The following is a 16,090-nucleotide window of genomic DNA, read 5'->3' as shown; positions in this document are numbered from 1 at the left end:
GATAATCTCATAAAAGATTTCCAACCCATCTCCAAAGAGGAGAACTTCTGCATCCTTTCAGTGGTCCCTCACTTGTAGTGCTGTAGCCCCATCATACAGCACTGTCATTGCTTTATGCGGAGTTTGCAAGGCCACAGGGCTGTGACTTGTCATGTTTATCCTGAGCTTGTTCTAACCTGCTTAGATCTCTGTTTTAACTTGGCTTTAACTGTAACAGAAATTTTCCTTCTGACCAGGTGGTTACAACTAATCTGGTTTTAAAATGAACCTAAGGAGACCCTAGGATGAGAAAGAAGAAAACATCAACAGCAGTCCTGGCAGGGAAGAACTCCAGCTAGCAATGGCTATACCCACCACTCCACACACGCAAACACAGAAGGATTCACTTCAGGATCCCAAGAAGCGAGCATAACACTGGGAAAACAGTCAGATACTAGGAAGTGTGTTTATTACGATTTTAACCGTATTATTATTATCATTAGAGAGTTTTTCTGTTTAGTAGTATTTATTTCCTCATTTTCTTTCTTCTTCTGCAATAGTTCATTCTGGAAGACATCTACTATACTAGCAACAACTTCTTGTCTTTACACATAAAGTGTATTTACCTTTTGCCCACACCTAGCCTTTCAGCATTACACACCAATACCAGCACAGAAAGAGAGGACACTCATTTTGGTCTTCTTAAGATATTTATTTTGCAATTCCTGTCACACAATGATTTTGGTTTGTGGCTCAGAGTTGCAACAGCTGGCAACTCCAGTCCTGTACTGATATACTTTAAAAACTCCAGACTCAGTTTATTTATGCAAACATTCTCAAGTTTGGGATATTTGTATAAATATTTTGGTTTTATTCACACATAAAGAAGCATTCCTATTAAAAACAATTTGAGAAACTTACGTGTTCTACTCTGCTGCCAATACTCAGTACACCATAAATAAAAGTTGGAATGTTCTGGAAGAGGGATAGAAAACAAATAAAACCCAAGTTATTTAGATCTGATAACTTTAGTTTCTATCTGCTGAGGCTCAATAACATTTTCTGTTCTGGTTGAATGCAGTATCATCTGGACAGTTGCTCTGGTCTATTTCAAAGTTTCAAGAAATATTCTTGTATTTGCTAGCAAATCCCCTACAATTTTTGTTGAAAAATAAATAAATGTTGACATGGAAATAAAAATGCATGGATGTTGTTACATCTAGTTAGGAAAGTCAGCCACTTTAACCACCTCTGCAGTTATCTACATACCAAAGAACCAGCTGATACATCCAATGAAAACCATCCAAAACAACAGCAGTTCCTCTCCTGAGACCTTATGCTCCTCCAAATAAAATTTACTATTGGATATACAATCTTTTTACGTAGAGGAGATACAGGCTGAGGAAGTAAGAAGAGGGAAGCAGAAGTAAACAGGGATATAGGAATATTCATGGACTCTCACACATAAAGATCGAATGGGAGACTACCAGAGAAGGAAACAGCACAAAGAACTCATCACATGAGATAAAATGGAAAAACTGTAGGGACATCCTGAAGTACAAGAAGGTGAAAACAGAGCACTCAGATAGCCTAAAGGAGGAAGCAGCAAAAACAGCATAATGAAGTATGAATCCACAAGATAACACAGTACATGAGTATCTCATCAAAGAAAGTTGCTTGGGGTTGAGGACAGAATTTTGATTTTTTTTTTTTTAAAAAACTTATCATACCTAAATTAAAGGTTAAAAAAATCTCTTCCCTTCAGCTGATGAGAACATTTGTTACATCATTCTCTCCTCTGCACTGTTCTGTTTCTTTTTTAAGTCAGCAACAATATCGAATTTTAAGTATCATTTGTTGAATGAGGGAAAAAATAGTATTTAACTTGCACATCCAGGAATGGTGTCATTTTCCTCACAGATATGACTCTTAGAAATTTACAAGGGCCCCAGTCAACTATATTCTCAACTCTGCAAATACTTAGTAAGTTATCTGAACTGTAAATAAAGCCTATGACACTCTTTCTAGAAAGCTGCAATTTCAACTATCAGACAAGTTATTCACTCCAGCAAAAGGAAATGTCTAATTTAAGATAACATCCCAAGATGCATAAGGACTTAATTAACCTATTATACTTGAACACTTACACAAAGTTAAAATATAGTACTTACAACAACTTTTTTCATTAAATCAAAAAGGTCTTCCAAAACCTCTAAATCACAGAGTCTCTTCCAATTCCAGTCTAAAATCCGTGAGCTGCTCAAAAACAGAACAAGTTTGTATTTAGGAAAATAACACTGTATTATATGGTCATCATTACTACTATTTACGGTAATTAGGTCTAAGCAGGACCATGGTTACAAACTCAATAGTTACAAATGTTATCCAGGAAGACAACATCAGCTGCTCTGCATAGAGGCAGAGAGCTGACATCATCTACTTGGGACTTGTGCAAAGCATTCAACACTGTCCCACATAACATCCTTGTCTCTAAACTGGAAAGACATAGATTTGATGGATGGACCACCCAGTGGATAAAAAACTGGCTGGATAGATGTACACAGAGAGTTGTGGTCAACGGTGCAATGTCCAACTGGTGATCGGTAACAACTGGTGTCCCTCAGGGGTCAGTATTTAGACCAATCCTGTTCAACATCTTTGTCAGCGACATGGACAGTGGGATTGAGTGCACCTTCAGCAAGTTTGCCAACACCACTAAGTTGTGTGTTGCAGTTGATACACTGGAGGGAAGGGATGTCATCCAGAGGGACCTTGACATGCTTGAGAGGTGGGCCAATGCCAACCTCATGAAGTTTAACCAAGCCAAATGCAAGGTCCTGCACCTGAGCTGGGGCAATCCCAGGCACAGCTACAGGTTGGGCAGAGAAGTAGTCCAGAACAGCCCTGCAAAGAAAGACTTGGGGGTGTTGGTTGATGAGAAACTGAACGTGAGCCGGCTTTAGTGTGCGCTCACAGCCCAGAAAGCCAACCGTGTCCTGGGCTGCATCAAAAGAAGTGAGACCAGCAGGTCAAAGGAGGTGATCCTGCCCCTCTACTCTGCTCTCATGAGACCTCACTTGGTGTTTTGTGTGCAGTTCTGGTGTCCTCAACACAAGGAGGACATCAAGCTGTTGGAGAAAGTCCAAAGAAAGGCCATGAGGATGATAAGTGGGCTGGAGCACCTCCCATACAAAGACAGGCTGAGACAGTTCAGCCTGGAAAAGGAAATGCTTTCTGACCATAACTAACTTAGGCCACTGGTAAAAAAATTCCTGTAGACAGTTTAACTGCTACTGAAAGTATACAATGAATTTTCACAGACAACCCCAAACAAACAGAAAAAAAACCCAAACCAAAACAAAGGCTGATTAAATCATTTTGAGAATATGATTACTTACTTCAAATCAGCTGCCAAAGAATTACTTTCACTTTTGAAGAGAAGAGGCCAAAAGATGAGTATTTTAATAACGTTGCAGCATTCTATTAATACATCAACTGGCTGACTGCACCACACTTCACAGGGATCAACATCTTCAAGAAAACAGTTAGGAATTAGACTACTCAATTCAGGCATTACAAGTAACCAAAGTCAAAATAAACATTCAAACCATCAGTTATTTCCATGCTGTATTCTTAAGTACTACGTAACCAAAACAAGAAAATTTGAACACTCTAAATACATCTGGCAACTTGAAGTGTTTTATAAATTGAAGGAGGAGAGGGAATTTATATGGAGGTATAGAAGCAGTATGTATGGGAGAATACAGGTCTGCTGGCAGGCTTTACATTCCTTGCTCAAGGAATTGCCTGTGTTCTGAACTGCACAAATATAATGTCTTATCAATTTGGTCCTGAAGGAGCTGGCGAATGAAGTTGCTAAGCCAATGTCCATTATATTTGACAAATCATGGCAGTCAGGTGAAGTTCCCAACAACTGAGAAAAGGGAAATATAACCCCCATTTTCAAGAAGGGGAAAATGGAAGACCCAGGGAATTACAGACCAGTCAGTTTCACCTCTGTGCCTGGCAAAATCTTGGAGTAGATCCTCCTGGAAGGCATGCTAAGGCACATGAAAAACAACAAGGTGGTTGGTGACAGCCAGCATGGCTTCACTAAGGGGAAATCCTTCCGGATCCATTTGGTGGCCTTCTATGATGGGGCTACGGAACTGATGGACAGGGGCAGAGCAGCTGATGTCATCTCTCTGGATTTGTGCAAAGCATTCGACACTGTCCCACACAACACCCTTAAACAGGGGAAGTTTAGATTGGATATAAGGAGGAAGTTCTTTACTGTGAGGGTGGTGAGGCACTGGAATGGGTTGCCCAAAGTGGTGAATGGAGCATATCTGGCAGTGTTCAAGGCCAGGTTGGACAGAGCCTTGGGTGACATGGTTTAGTGTGAGGTGTCCCTGCCCATGGCAGGGGGGTTGCAACTAGATGATCTTAAGGTCTAATTAATAAACACAGCGTGCTACTAAATGAGGAGCCTAACAAGGGCTGTGAGCTGTTTAATGGCTGTTAATGTTCAAGGTAAAACATGAGCATCTTCTAACTGTACCCCTTCAATTATTTTCTACAATAAGTCCAGAGTAGTGTGGCTCATAGTAACATGGTACAATAAAATCAGCAATGTTATTCCTTTTTTTTCTCCAGAGGCCATTACATGCATGATGCATGGCTCTTTCAAAAATATAATCCATTTCCCTCAGAGATTGTCTTTAAAAGGTGAAGATCCTTTTTACACTATTGAGATGGCATCAATCATTCTCAGAGCAGAAGCAGTATTATCTGAGATCCTGAATATATGCAAAAATCCATTCTACATAGTTGGCTGTGTTCATATGAGTTTCCAACATGTTACAGTTTTGAAGAACTTGACATACTCTTGAGCCACTTTATTTTCTGCAATTAAAAACTATTTTTAAATATTGTAACTGCAGAATTTTACCTACAAAGATCAACTTGAATGTATTTTTAGATCTATACAGCTACAATTAACACATAGGTAATGAACACAAGCCTAAGTCACCATCCTGGAACATTAATTGTCTGCATATATGCACATATTATTGAGGATTTACCTGTTCTCACAAATGTATAGCAGTCTTTTGCACCTTACGTTAAGACAAAAAGGTGAGAATTCTTCCAGTGTAAAAGAACATACTAATGTTTCTCCTCAGAAATAATAATTTTCTACTTATTCAGACAAAATAAGGAAAAAAAGTGAAATAGCAATCAAAAAACCTAAACACAGCATAAAAAGTGTATTCGAAAGTATGTAATATTGGTTTAGTTTATATACCTGTTTTAGGCTTCTGTGGTGATCGCTGTACAAACACTGCATGACCCTAAAGATAAAGATATTTTTTTAACATTGTTCATCTCACAAATGTGTTACACTAGCTATGACTGATGAACTGTTTTTAAATATTAAACCAATACAAGTTGTTTACATCAGTGGAAGGGAGGGATGAAGCGATTTTTACATTCTGTCACTGACTTCTTTTCTCAAGGAAAGGTAACTATTGAACATACTTAGACCAGTATAAAAGATGCGCTTTGGCAGACCTTTATTCTTTCAGTGGCGGACTTTCTGGAAATACTAGCATGCTATGTGCAAAGTTGACTTGCTATGTGCAAAAATGAGTTACTAACTTGACCTAAGGTGATGACAAGCAATCATGTGATTTCACCCAAAGCAGCATTTCTGAACTATCAGTGTTACATGCAAATCAAAGCTTACTCTCAGAAATAATTTGCTATTAACATCGACATATTTAACAGACCATGATACCCAATGACAAAGAGGAAAAAAAAATATTTCAAAATCAGTTAATCTTGAAAGATGACTAAACATCTCCTTCACTCCACAGAGCAGATTTTACTACAACATTTAAAACCAAAACAAACCATACACACACCCCCAACACACACCCTCTCTACATCAAGCTCAAGGTGGTATTCCCACCAAAGCAAAGTTGAAACCCAAGATTTAGCACCTGCACAGAATCAAGGGCTTTGTTTCCATAGCACAGCACACATGTCACCTTAAGAGATAAAATGTCTAGTATCTTATGCTAACACAGCTGTTAAAGTACTTCATTTTGTCCACAGAACACACAGGAAAAAGAAAAATCTTTACTGATCTAAACAATTTCTAATGAGTCTCAATACTGGACTGGTAAATTCAATTTACCTCTACTTTTAATTTCTGCTTCGGAAGAATAACACTAGGCCAGCTAGCCTGTATTTTGCAGCAGCAACACTTGGATAAATAACTCATAACTGAACTCTCCAAGCAGCAGGAAGATTAACTACTATAGTGTTTTCTAAGGCTGCTTAAGCATAGCAAGACAGGGAAAATAACAATAAAGGAAAGCAATCTTGGAAGTATTAGAACACAAGAGTGCTACAGTTAATCAATGAAAGACACAACTAAATGAGTAGAGGCTTTATTGGGCACTAAGGGCTAGAAAAAAAATGTAAGATGACAAGAACACAGAATGGGTGAACACTTGTTAATTTGCAGACTTGAACTTACATGAACTAAGCTGTGATTGCTCTGCAGTTATAGGAAGTGAATCTGCCACTTGGAGACAAAGCATCCCAAATATGGCCTAGATACATAGCCAAAAAGTTGGTCGAGTTCTGCTAATAGGACCTATGCATCACTATCTCATTTCACATAGCTGTATATGCATTAAGTAAAACTTACTCGATAAGAGGATACACAGTCTCTATGCTATACACCAATTTAGTACTTTTGAAAGTGAGTAACAGTGGTATAAGGTACTTTTGCATCAGTTTGAATTATTCAACACTAGCAATTATTCTGCTAGTCAGATATAGGTACAAACTCCACTGGAACATCTTGCAAGTTTTTCATCTAGTTCCAACCCTACTTACCAATTCACAGCAAGATTTACGATCAGCATAAAAAGCCAGGCCTGCAGACTCAGACTTGAATACAGGTTCACCCATGGTACATGATCCTGAGAGAAAAGGATGATGAGAAAGGCATGAATGGAAGAAACAACTAACACATGCTTTGCAAGACTTGAAATGATCACAACATTAAATTACACTTTGCAAGAGTTTCACGGAAGATGTGTTCTTATTTTCACACAGCATAGGTTAATGTGCGAAACAGTAACTTAGGGCATCAGTCAAAAGCTAGTTAAATCGACTGACATTCTCCCAGGTCCCTGATACCTGACAATACTCCAGCGCGCTCCCTCGCACCAGACCAGCAGCAGAGGAACATGCAGTTTCTACCAGCCGGGCAGGAGGCAGCATCCCAGAACTACTGCCACGTCCCAGGTGAGGGGAGTTAAACCCCCGGGCAGCCCCGCCTGACAGACCCGGCGCGGCAGCCCCGGCCCAGGCCGCGCATCCCTCTGCTGCTCGCTCGGCAGCGCCAGTCCCTTCTACAGTTCCGCCAAAGGCGAGGCTAGAGCCAACCGGACTCGCCATCGCCGTTACACCCCGGAAACTCCGAGGCTCGGCACTGATGTGTCGCAGCCCAGCGTTTCCCGCCGGGACAGCCCTGCCCGTGCTCGGTCCTACCAGGAATAAAGAGCTTCAGCGACCTGGAGGAGCTCCGCCGCGGCTCCCAGCGCCGACAGCACCAGTGTCCGCCTCAGGCTGACCGAAATGGGCCCGGCGTCACTCCTCCGGCAGCTCCGGAGAGATGGGCATCACCCTCCCGGACCCAGCCACACGTGGACGAAGGGGCCCAGGGAGACACGGGGAAGTGGGAAGCGCCCGCCGCCCCCTCACTCACCAGCCGCCGCCTCAGCTGCTACCTCCCGGCTCCGCAGGCCCGCGGCAGCTCCTACCCGGACTCAGCCGGGCTCTGGCGACTGGCTGGCTGCCGCCTGACGTCAAGTGAACTTACAGGCTCCGCGCCTGCTGCCGCGAGAGGGCCTAAAGCCGGTGGGGTTGTGCGTGCGCATGTGCGGGATGAGGCCTGGCGGGGAGGGTGATGCACATCTTCCTCCTCTTCCTTCCCTGCGTAGGCCGTGACCCCGAAAGGGAGGAGGCAGAGAGACGGGACGGGGGTGCGGGCAGGCTGTGGGTCCGGTGAGAGGAGGTGGGAGGTTACCGGTCGGTAACACTGCGGTTCCTGTGTGTGGGGCGAGTGAAACCGCGGGTGCGTGCAGGGTTGAGAAGAAGAGGGTCGCGCACCCGCGAACACCGGGAGGGTGTTCCCCGGAGGGCCTGATCGGGAAACCTCTGATAGCGCCTGACCGTGCCCTCCGTGTGTCGTTCTCTCCTCTCCCCACCCTCCATCCCCCCCCCCCCGTAGTTAAAGGGAAGAGACGGACATGGTTGAAAACTCTCCAGCCCCACTGCCGGAAAGGGCAATATATGGATTTGCCCTTTTTTTAGGATCGTGGTTTGGCTTCAGTAAGTATACCGCGTGCTGAGTACTTCACCTAAAAGTGTTGCTTTGTTTACGAAGCAAATGTAGTTACCGATAAGGCCGGCTGGAAAGGATCAAACTTGTAAGACACTGCCTGTTGCAAGGGTGTGTGGTGGCCTAAAATGAGCAAACCTGTCTGCTGTTACAAAGATGTGTCATTACCTTTTGTAATTTCCTCGTGTTTTGTCTGTTTTGAACCTTATTACAGGACCTTTAGTAGTATTACAGAGTCAAATTATTTACAAAATTCTCTGCATTCTTTTGTTAGCTTTTTTTACTTGAATTGCACATGTGGTCGTTATTCAGTAACCGCTGTTGTTGCTAGTAGTGTAACCTTCCCCACCCAAGTATTGAAATTAAAAAAATGAGTCATTCTGGCCAACAGCAATGGAGAATGATTAGGGTTACACTAATCTGTCACTTTATTGGTGTGACAGATGCTTTGGCATATCACAGAATACCAGGTTGAAAGACCTCAAGAATCATCTGGTCCAGCCTTTTCTTTGCAAAGCATGACCTAGACTAGATGTCCCAGCACCCTGCCCACCTGGATCTTAAAAGTGTTCAGTGTTGGAGAACCCACCACTTCCCTTGGGAGATTATTTCAATGACTGGTTGTTCTTACTGTGAAAACTTTTCCTGTGTCCAGTTGGAATCTTCCCAGGAATAATGTGTGCCCATTGCCCCTCATCTTTTCCATGTGACTTCTTGTAAAAAGGGAGTCTCCATCCTCTTTGTAGTCGTCCTTTAAATACTGGGGCAAATACCCTGCATGCCCCCACAGGACCAAGGCTTGAGAGGGTGAGGACACTTTTTCAACACAAGAAAAGGTGCTGCAACTATAATGTAGTCAAAAAATAAACCAGGATCCTACTGTAAGTCTTTCTCACCCTTAGAAAGTAAGAAGAATGAAAGTATTTGATTTCTGTTACTGTTGCAGGAGGCCACTGAAGTTCTGCAGCTTGTGTACTGTTTGGCTACTAACCTGTTCCCTCAAGTTTTGTTAAACTTTTCTCTGGATTTGTTGTTAGGAAACAAAACTTCTCTTGATTGTTTTAGTTGACATGAAAATTATTATCTTGCCAACAGTATTTCCAGTAACAGCATCTGACCAGTTCTGTCCAAGCACTGTAAATCTACCGACTTTTCTCAACCGCATGATTCACCGTGTGATCATTTTCTGCTATGTTTTCCACATCCAGAGTCATCTGACATCCTTTTACTGAGGGCTTGCTTTGTTTTGCGGTTCAGCTTGCAAGAAATTCTTGTCTGTCTGTATAGGAAATCGGAAAGTAAATGTTAAAGCAAATATAAAAATGATACCATATAACCACCTACAAAACATTATCCCTGTGTTGGGCAGGTTTTCTGCCTGAGACACATATTCTACAATGTTTTGATTGAGCTACTTTGGTTTAAATAGTGTAAAAGCAAAATATTGCTGTAAAACTAACAAAGGAAGTGTAAACTGCTATCAATTGTACTGTTGTGACCTCTTAATTCTTTCATGCAGTGTTGTACCTCATCTGGGCTTATGTTCCTGAGACTTGGCTGTTCTCATTGGGACTAACATACTGGCCTCAAAAGTAAGTTCAGCCAGTTGAACTTTTTAGCCTGAATATGTGTAAATGTCAGATGCCCTTAAATATCCTCAAATACCAAAAGCTGGGTTTTTTGGTGTTTGTTGTTTTGTTTTTTTTTTTAAATAATGGCCCTGTATTTAATCCAGTTTTTGATGATAAAGCACTCTAATCTTTTTGAAGCATTTTTATTCATGTAGGTAAGTATCTATGGTGAGAAAAGCAATAGTATTTGAATGTTTATGATAAATTTGTTATCAGGAACTTTGCCAATGAAAATGCAGTAAACTTGATAGAATCATAGAATAGTTAGGGTTGGAAAGGACCTTAAGATCATCAAGTTCCATCCCCACTGCCATGGGCAGGGACACCACACACTAAACTCTGTCACCCAAGACTCCATCCAGCTTGGCCTTGAGCACTGCCAGGATTGGAGCGTTTACCACTTCTTTGGGTAACCTGTTCCAATGCCTCACCACCCTCATGGTAAAAAACTTCTTTCTTATATCTAACCTAAACTTCCCCTGTTTAACTTTGTTACCCCTTGATATTTATATAAAGATTTAAAGCCTGATTAAACTTATATTTCCTCAGCCCCATACTTTGGCCAAAACGTGGCCGGTGGCTGAATACTTTCCTTTCTCCATATAAAACAACAGTACTGTATCATCTTTTTCCTGTCTTTTCCGTTTGTATGAGCCATATATTTCCAATTTTTCAACATCCTCCCTAAGAGACTTTCTGGAGGAATGTTATTCCTGGGATGATTTCTCTCATCCCTTTTCTCTTCCTTAGGCCTATGGATTGTACAAAGATAGTATTCTTTTTAACCACAGAGTGTATCTTCAAAGAGTAATTAAAAAAACCCACAACAACACATAGGTAAGAAATCTATTTGAGGATCTATACCAGCCTAGCTATGGTGACTCTGCAGTCAGTAATAATGAGAGAGGCCATGGCCCCTATGCAGAGGTGGTGTTTGTTCTCCTCTTGCCTGAGTTTGTGTGAGATACAATAACAACTGCTATATTAAAACTGTTGTATCATTAGGTGTTTGTTATTATGATATGTGAATTTTAAAATCTTCTTCCTCAGATACTGGGCAGTTGCTTTGCCAGTGTATCTACTGGTTGCTATAGGAATTGGTTATATATTACTTTTTGGTATTAACATGATGAGTACAGCTCCACTTAACTCCACACATACCATTACAGGTAATTTTATTAATTTTTCTGTTTTGGGTTTTTTAATTTTGTTACTCAACTGGTAATTTCTGTAAATACATATATGTAGCTGTATATAGTATAAACCAAATTTTAAGCCATTAAATAGTTTGATCTAGAAAAGGAGTTCTTGGAAGTACTGAAGGACTAGAATGAAAAGATAGCCATGAGCGTGACTCTTCCCTCTATGCAATCATATGGCAGTGGTTTCCAACTAGTAAAGAGTACTTTGTTGGTAAAACAGACCACTTTGGAGGAACAGGGGTTAAGCATATAAAGATCTGCAAGATTTGCGCGTTGCGTTGTGAACCAGTGAAGAGTGTCACGGGAAGAAGGGTGTGAGTACCTGCGTGGCAGTGGTAGAAGTAGGAAGGCAAGCAGAAGTCAATGTGGTACAGAGGCGGATGTTGTAGTATTGAGGCATGATTAAATATGTCAGTGATTGCCTATGTAAAAAAAGCTGTTCTTCAGTTTTTCTCTTAGCTTTTGTGTAGCCTTTACTCCTGCCAAGGGGACATATTCTAGGCATTCACAACATTCTCCAGGCAGCTGCACCTTCTTCCACATGAGGAATTCCACCACTATTTGCAGGTGTTAGAAAAAAATGCAGACAGTAAAATTTGGCACGAAATTTACTTATTGCTAAAGCAACTGCTGAAGTTGCATTGTTTCAACAAACTATGTAGATAGTAGTAGTACATTACAATGCACTGCTAAGGAAAAGCAGTCAGTTGAGGCTGTAGTTCAAATGCGTTACTCTAATGCTGCTGTCAAGAACTGTCATTTAGTCACCCTTGTGTTCCTGGGCACTCATTGACGCTCCCATATCACCTTCTCTTTTGATGTCAACCCAAGAGCTTGTGTGGCTGTATGGCAGGTGGGACGGGGGACTTACTATGTTTGAAAAACAGCTGTATTTGAAAATTTTCTTTTTCAGAGGGGGAAGTTCTGTAATTGTGTTCAAAATGCATCTGCAAAAATGTTTATGCTGTTACAGGAGTGGGTGCTGTGTCGTGATGGGAACAAGCAGCCAAGATAGAGGGAGGGTGGACTGCATCTCTCAGCAGAAATCCTAGTACCGTGTTCAAACTACAGACTGAGCTATTCACTCTGGGTTTTTTTGTTTGTTCTTTTTATCCTTGGGTAGTTAAGATTTAATGTCGTACAGCATCTTAAACCAAGTCCCAGACAGTGATTTCAGCAGGAGGGTGGGGTTGATTTCTTCAGGGGCTCTGCTAAGACATCTTGATGTAAAGTGTTTCTGATGGCCATCTTATTATACCTCAGCAAGATGGGCCTTTCAGCATTACTTATAGCAGCTAAATTTATACAGTGTTGCATTATATAATGTTTCTTGAAAGGAAAGAAAAGAAAAATCTATAATAAATGAAATGTTCTCATTCTTTCCTGTAGATAACTATGCAAAAAAACAGCAGCAGAAGAAATTCCAAGAAGAAGCAATTCCAGCACTGAGGGATATTCCCATCAGTGAAGTAAACAGAATGTTTTTCCTTTCTGAAAAAGGAATCTGCAATAGCAGATAGTCATTAAGATCTGTTTGAATAAAGGATTAGTAAAAGTGTTACATAAGGAAAATCAAAACCTCTCCAAGCTAAAAGTAACCCAATCTCTTTCTACTTGCAGAAAAAAGTTGGGGGTTTTGTGGGTTTTTGGCTTTTGTTTGGGTTTTGGTTTTTTTTTTTTCCCTGAATCTAACTAAATTTATGTTAATATATTTCCTTAAGATGGCTTGATTTTATTACATGTGCACCTTAATAACATGCATTGGTATGAGAATTATGCCGCATTAATTTATCTAACTATTCGTGTGAGTTTAAAATGTTGTTCTATTATGTGCAGATTTCTGCTTGTAATTTCCCTCCAAGAATGAAAGAAATAGCTTTCAGACATAGCTTAATTCTGTTTCTCTTTGAATTCAGGGAGGGAAAATGTGTTCCACTGGTCAAATGGAAGTTATGTTAATTTGAAGTGTTTACATTGTAAATATACAGTTCTTATCTGTAAATATTAATAAAATGTAGCTAACTTTTACTTATTAAAGTTAGCAGTTTTCCTGTGATTGCATCATGTTTGTTCTGGGCAAAGATGTATAGTGGTCCACTTTTCTTTACACAATTCTGTACTCAGCAAAATACGTTGATTTCCTCCCTCTTGCCCAAAATCAGTGGGCTTCTTGAAATGCAAAGATTGCCAGAAATAAGGAAGGTGGATTGTGAAGATTTTCTGAAACAAATCTTGACATGACTTTTTTTAACCATTCTTAAGAATACTGAAAACTAGATTCTGGAAACAGGAACTGGCAGGTCCTTGTTATTATAGTGTAGGTTATAGGAGAAAGTGCAGTAACTTGTTATGGCAGTGGTTCAGATGTTTCTCAAACAGTGGATTTTCTTTCAGGTGTGTGTTACTGTGCAGAGAAACAGTTTTTATTGCTTTTCTTCCAAGAGTCACACAGCCGGTTATCTTCAGCAGTCAAGGTTATTCAGTTTATGAAAGCCAGTGGATAGAGCCTCATTGTTGTTTGTTAGGGCTATAAGCCAACTTCTGACCAGCAGAGAGTTTAGTTAAAAACATCACTGTTTCATTAAAAGGTAATAAGAACGTTTTGAAAATTTGTGTGAAGAATCTTAGCCAGTTCCTTTAGAAAATGGTCAAAGCAACCATCAGTTGCTGTGGGAAGTCTTAAGACCTGGTAACAGACAGTCTAATATGAATATAAAATCTGTTGTGTTTTCATCCTCTTTAGTAGTTTGCTATTTTTGAAGTAGTTTGCTGTGTTTGAAGAAAAAACCCAAACCTGCTAGTTGTTACGGGTAGGAGAAAAATACCTCCTTAATAAAGGCAAAAAAGCATTTCTACATTTCACTCTGAAAGGGTAAATTTTAGGTATATTGTTGTTTGGGGACATTTCACAAGAGTGAGTGTTTGTACATAAGCCTGATGACTGTAGATTGGTACAATGTTTGATAGTTATAGGCATGGTTATGAACTTTTGTTTTTCAGTTTTCCCCCAGTTGCTATTGTTTCCCCCTCCTGTGATGCTTTTGCTCTTCTATTAATTTTAATTTATGTGCTCAAACACCTATATATAGGGTGGATTCAAAATTTTGCGACCAACAAACATGAAGGTGCGTTTACTCTTGGGAATTCTGTAATGTTGTAGACACTGAACTATTGACTGTAATTTTTTTCTGTGTAATTTCTACTTGTGTTCTACATTCCTTTTGCTTTTTGAGAAGGCAATTTCGTTCTTAATTCTAAATTGACAGTAAGTGAGGGCCACGTTTCTGGTATCATTTGATGTAGGGATTAATTTAGGCGCCTGTTAAGGGTACCCAAATCCCTTCAGAATAAAGAAAAGCTACTGGAAAATGCCCTCAAGCCCTGAAAGCACACAAATTAAAGGACTGTAAACCTTTGACAAAGATTGTATCAGTGATGAATCTGCCATTTCATTTAACTGCAGACCTCACAGTTATGGGAAAACTAACAGAGGCACCTAAGTGAGTAGGCAAACTGAGGCCATTTGTTTAAGTAAAACTTGCAGGCATGAAACTCAATCTTTGCTTTTCTGTCACTACTGTGTAGTGGTGCTTCAAAGGCACTGTAGTGACCTTTTCTTCAACTTAGGAGTAATGTTTGAAATTGCCTCTGTAATCAAAATAAAGCCAGTTGTCTAAAACACTGTCATTCGGCTAATAAATACATTGTAGGGAATTGCAGGTGTTTGGGATCCATCATTTCACTGTCTTGCCTGTGACAGTGATTAAGGAAAAGATACGCAACTCTGCTAGCAAAAAGGAGAGAGATTCACCCTTTTGTAAATGTACAGCACATTTACAGCTGTAGTAATTTAGTGGGGTTTATATAGATTTTGCCTTAGATATTATTCAGAAAAAAAAAAACCTGAAATAATTGAACTGTGTTGCTGGTAGTGCCTTTCTTTACAAAACATACCTGTTCACAGACTGGATATCAGGTATCCATTCTTCTCAGAGACTGAGGAAAAACTAAATAAAGGCAAAACCCTAAATTTGCCCCCATTTTCACCCTTCTGACTTACTGGTGGTGTATTGTTATAGCACATCCTCTAGTAACAGGAGTTACACCAACTGCATTGTCTCTGCTGAAATAAATGATGAAACCGCAGCCTTGTATTTTAATGCACCTTCTAGGATTCTTCTGCAGTTTTTATATATTGGAGACTGATGGTATTTTACACATTTTGCTATAAGTGTAATCTTGTAAAGCAGGTTCCCCCCAAATGGTGTTTGAATGAATGTCTATGTAGATATGTCACAAAAAAAAAAAAATTGTTCTGTTTAGAATGAAGAGGATGTATGCCAAAGGTAATAATAGAGCTGTGGCTGCTGAATTTGTGTAAAGGTGGTAGAGTATGTCTCTCTGTTTTCCCTCTTAGCTGTAAGGTGAAGAGTAGTAGCAACACAGACTACGTTTATGATGTTGAAGTTGAGAAGTACTGAAAGAGAAGAGAGTCATGCAACTGATTTAAAAAGGGAAGCTATCTTGAAATTGATCTTGGTCTTTTTCATTGTACTGTGTTGAATGCCGTAAGTGTGGATGCTTCAGCGCAAGTGTATGGTGTATGCATATGAAGTAGTAGAAGAGTTAAATTCTTTGTGTAGCCACATAATTTCATTTTATTGTAAGCATTGGTAGAAGAATCTGCCACTTTGACATCAACAGTGAGCTACAGCAAAAGAGGCAAATGATCTTTTGTGAAGTTCAAATGTATAAAGCCCATGAAGTAAAATATGCAGGCACACATGAGTAAGAGGTTAGCACAATTCTCTGTGTGTTTGTGTTTACTGTTCCTACAGATTGGATGACTGGAAGAA

General features: G+C 40.1%; 2 protein-coding genes across 13 annotated transcripts in view; one reads left to right on the top strand and one right to left on the bottom strand.

Annotated features, from left to right (window-relative positions):
* TTC3 (tetratricopeptide repeat domain 3) overlaps positions 1-7,865 on the bottom strand; it is a 73,552-nt gene extending 65,687 nt beyond the window's left edge. For 6 of the 9 annotated variants that reach the window (XM_080612390.1, XM_080612393.1, XM_080612392.1 and 3 more), the window contains exons 1-6: positions 7,195-7,280; positions 6,889-6,974; positions 5,285-5,330; positions 3,378-3,510; positions 2,151-2,235; positions 901-954 (exon numbers count right to left, since the gene is read on the bottom strand). In XM_080612390.1, coding sequence (XP_080468516.1) covers positions 901-954; positions 2,151-2,235; positions 3,378-3,510; positions 5,285-5,330; positions 6,889-6,974; positions 7,195-7,246 — 456 coding nt within the window. In that variant the 5' untranslated portion in view covers positions 7,247-7,280. Of the gene's footprint in view, positions 1-900; positions 955-2,150; positions 2,236-3,377; positions 3,511-5,284; positions 5,331-6,888; positions 6,975-7,194; positions 7,281-7,571; positions 7,718-7,765 lie in introns of those variants that run through there. The other 3 variants (XM_080612394.1, XM_080612395.1, XM_080612398.1) reach the window with 3 other exon arrangements.
* Positions 7,866-7,941: 76 nt separating this feature from the next.
* On the top strand, positions 7,942-14,160 carry PIGP (phosphatidylinositol glycan anchor biosynthesis class P). Of its 4 annotated transcripts, none has more exons than XM_080612442.1 (5): positions 7,942-8,064; positions 8,291-8,391; positions 9,921-9,993; positions 11,083-11,201; positions 12,624-14,160. In XM_080612442.1, the coding sequence occupies exons 2-5, from the start codon at positions 8,310-8,312 to the stop codon at positions 12,752-12,754; spliced, it is 405 nt and encodes a 134-aa protein (XP_080468568.1). In that variant the 5' UTR covers positions 7,942-8,064; positions 8,291-8,309; the 3' UTR covers positions 12,755-14,160. The 4 variants fall into 4 exon arrangements, with proteins under 4 accessions (XP_080468568.1, XP_080468569.1, XP_080468571.1 ...); XM_080612443.1 differs by having other exon boundaries at positions 7,947-8,042; XM_080612445.1 differs by having other exon boundaries at positions 7,952-7,996.
* The last annotated feature ends 1,930 nt before the right edge of the window (positions 14,161-16,090 follow it).

This window comes from Psittacula echo (genome assembly GCF_963264785.1).
Source record: "Psittacula echo genome assembly, chromosome: 3".
In the NCBI taxonomy this organism is placed as follows: domain Eukaryota; kingdom Metazoa; phylum Chordata; class Aves; order Psittaciformes; family Psittacidae; genus Psittacula; species Psittacula echo.
This window is presented reverse-complemented; position numbering and strand designations above follow the sequence as displayed.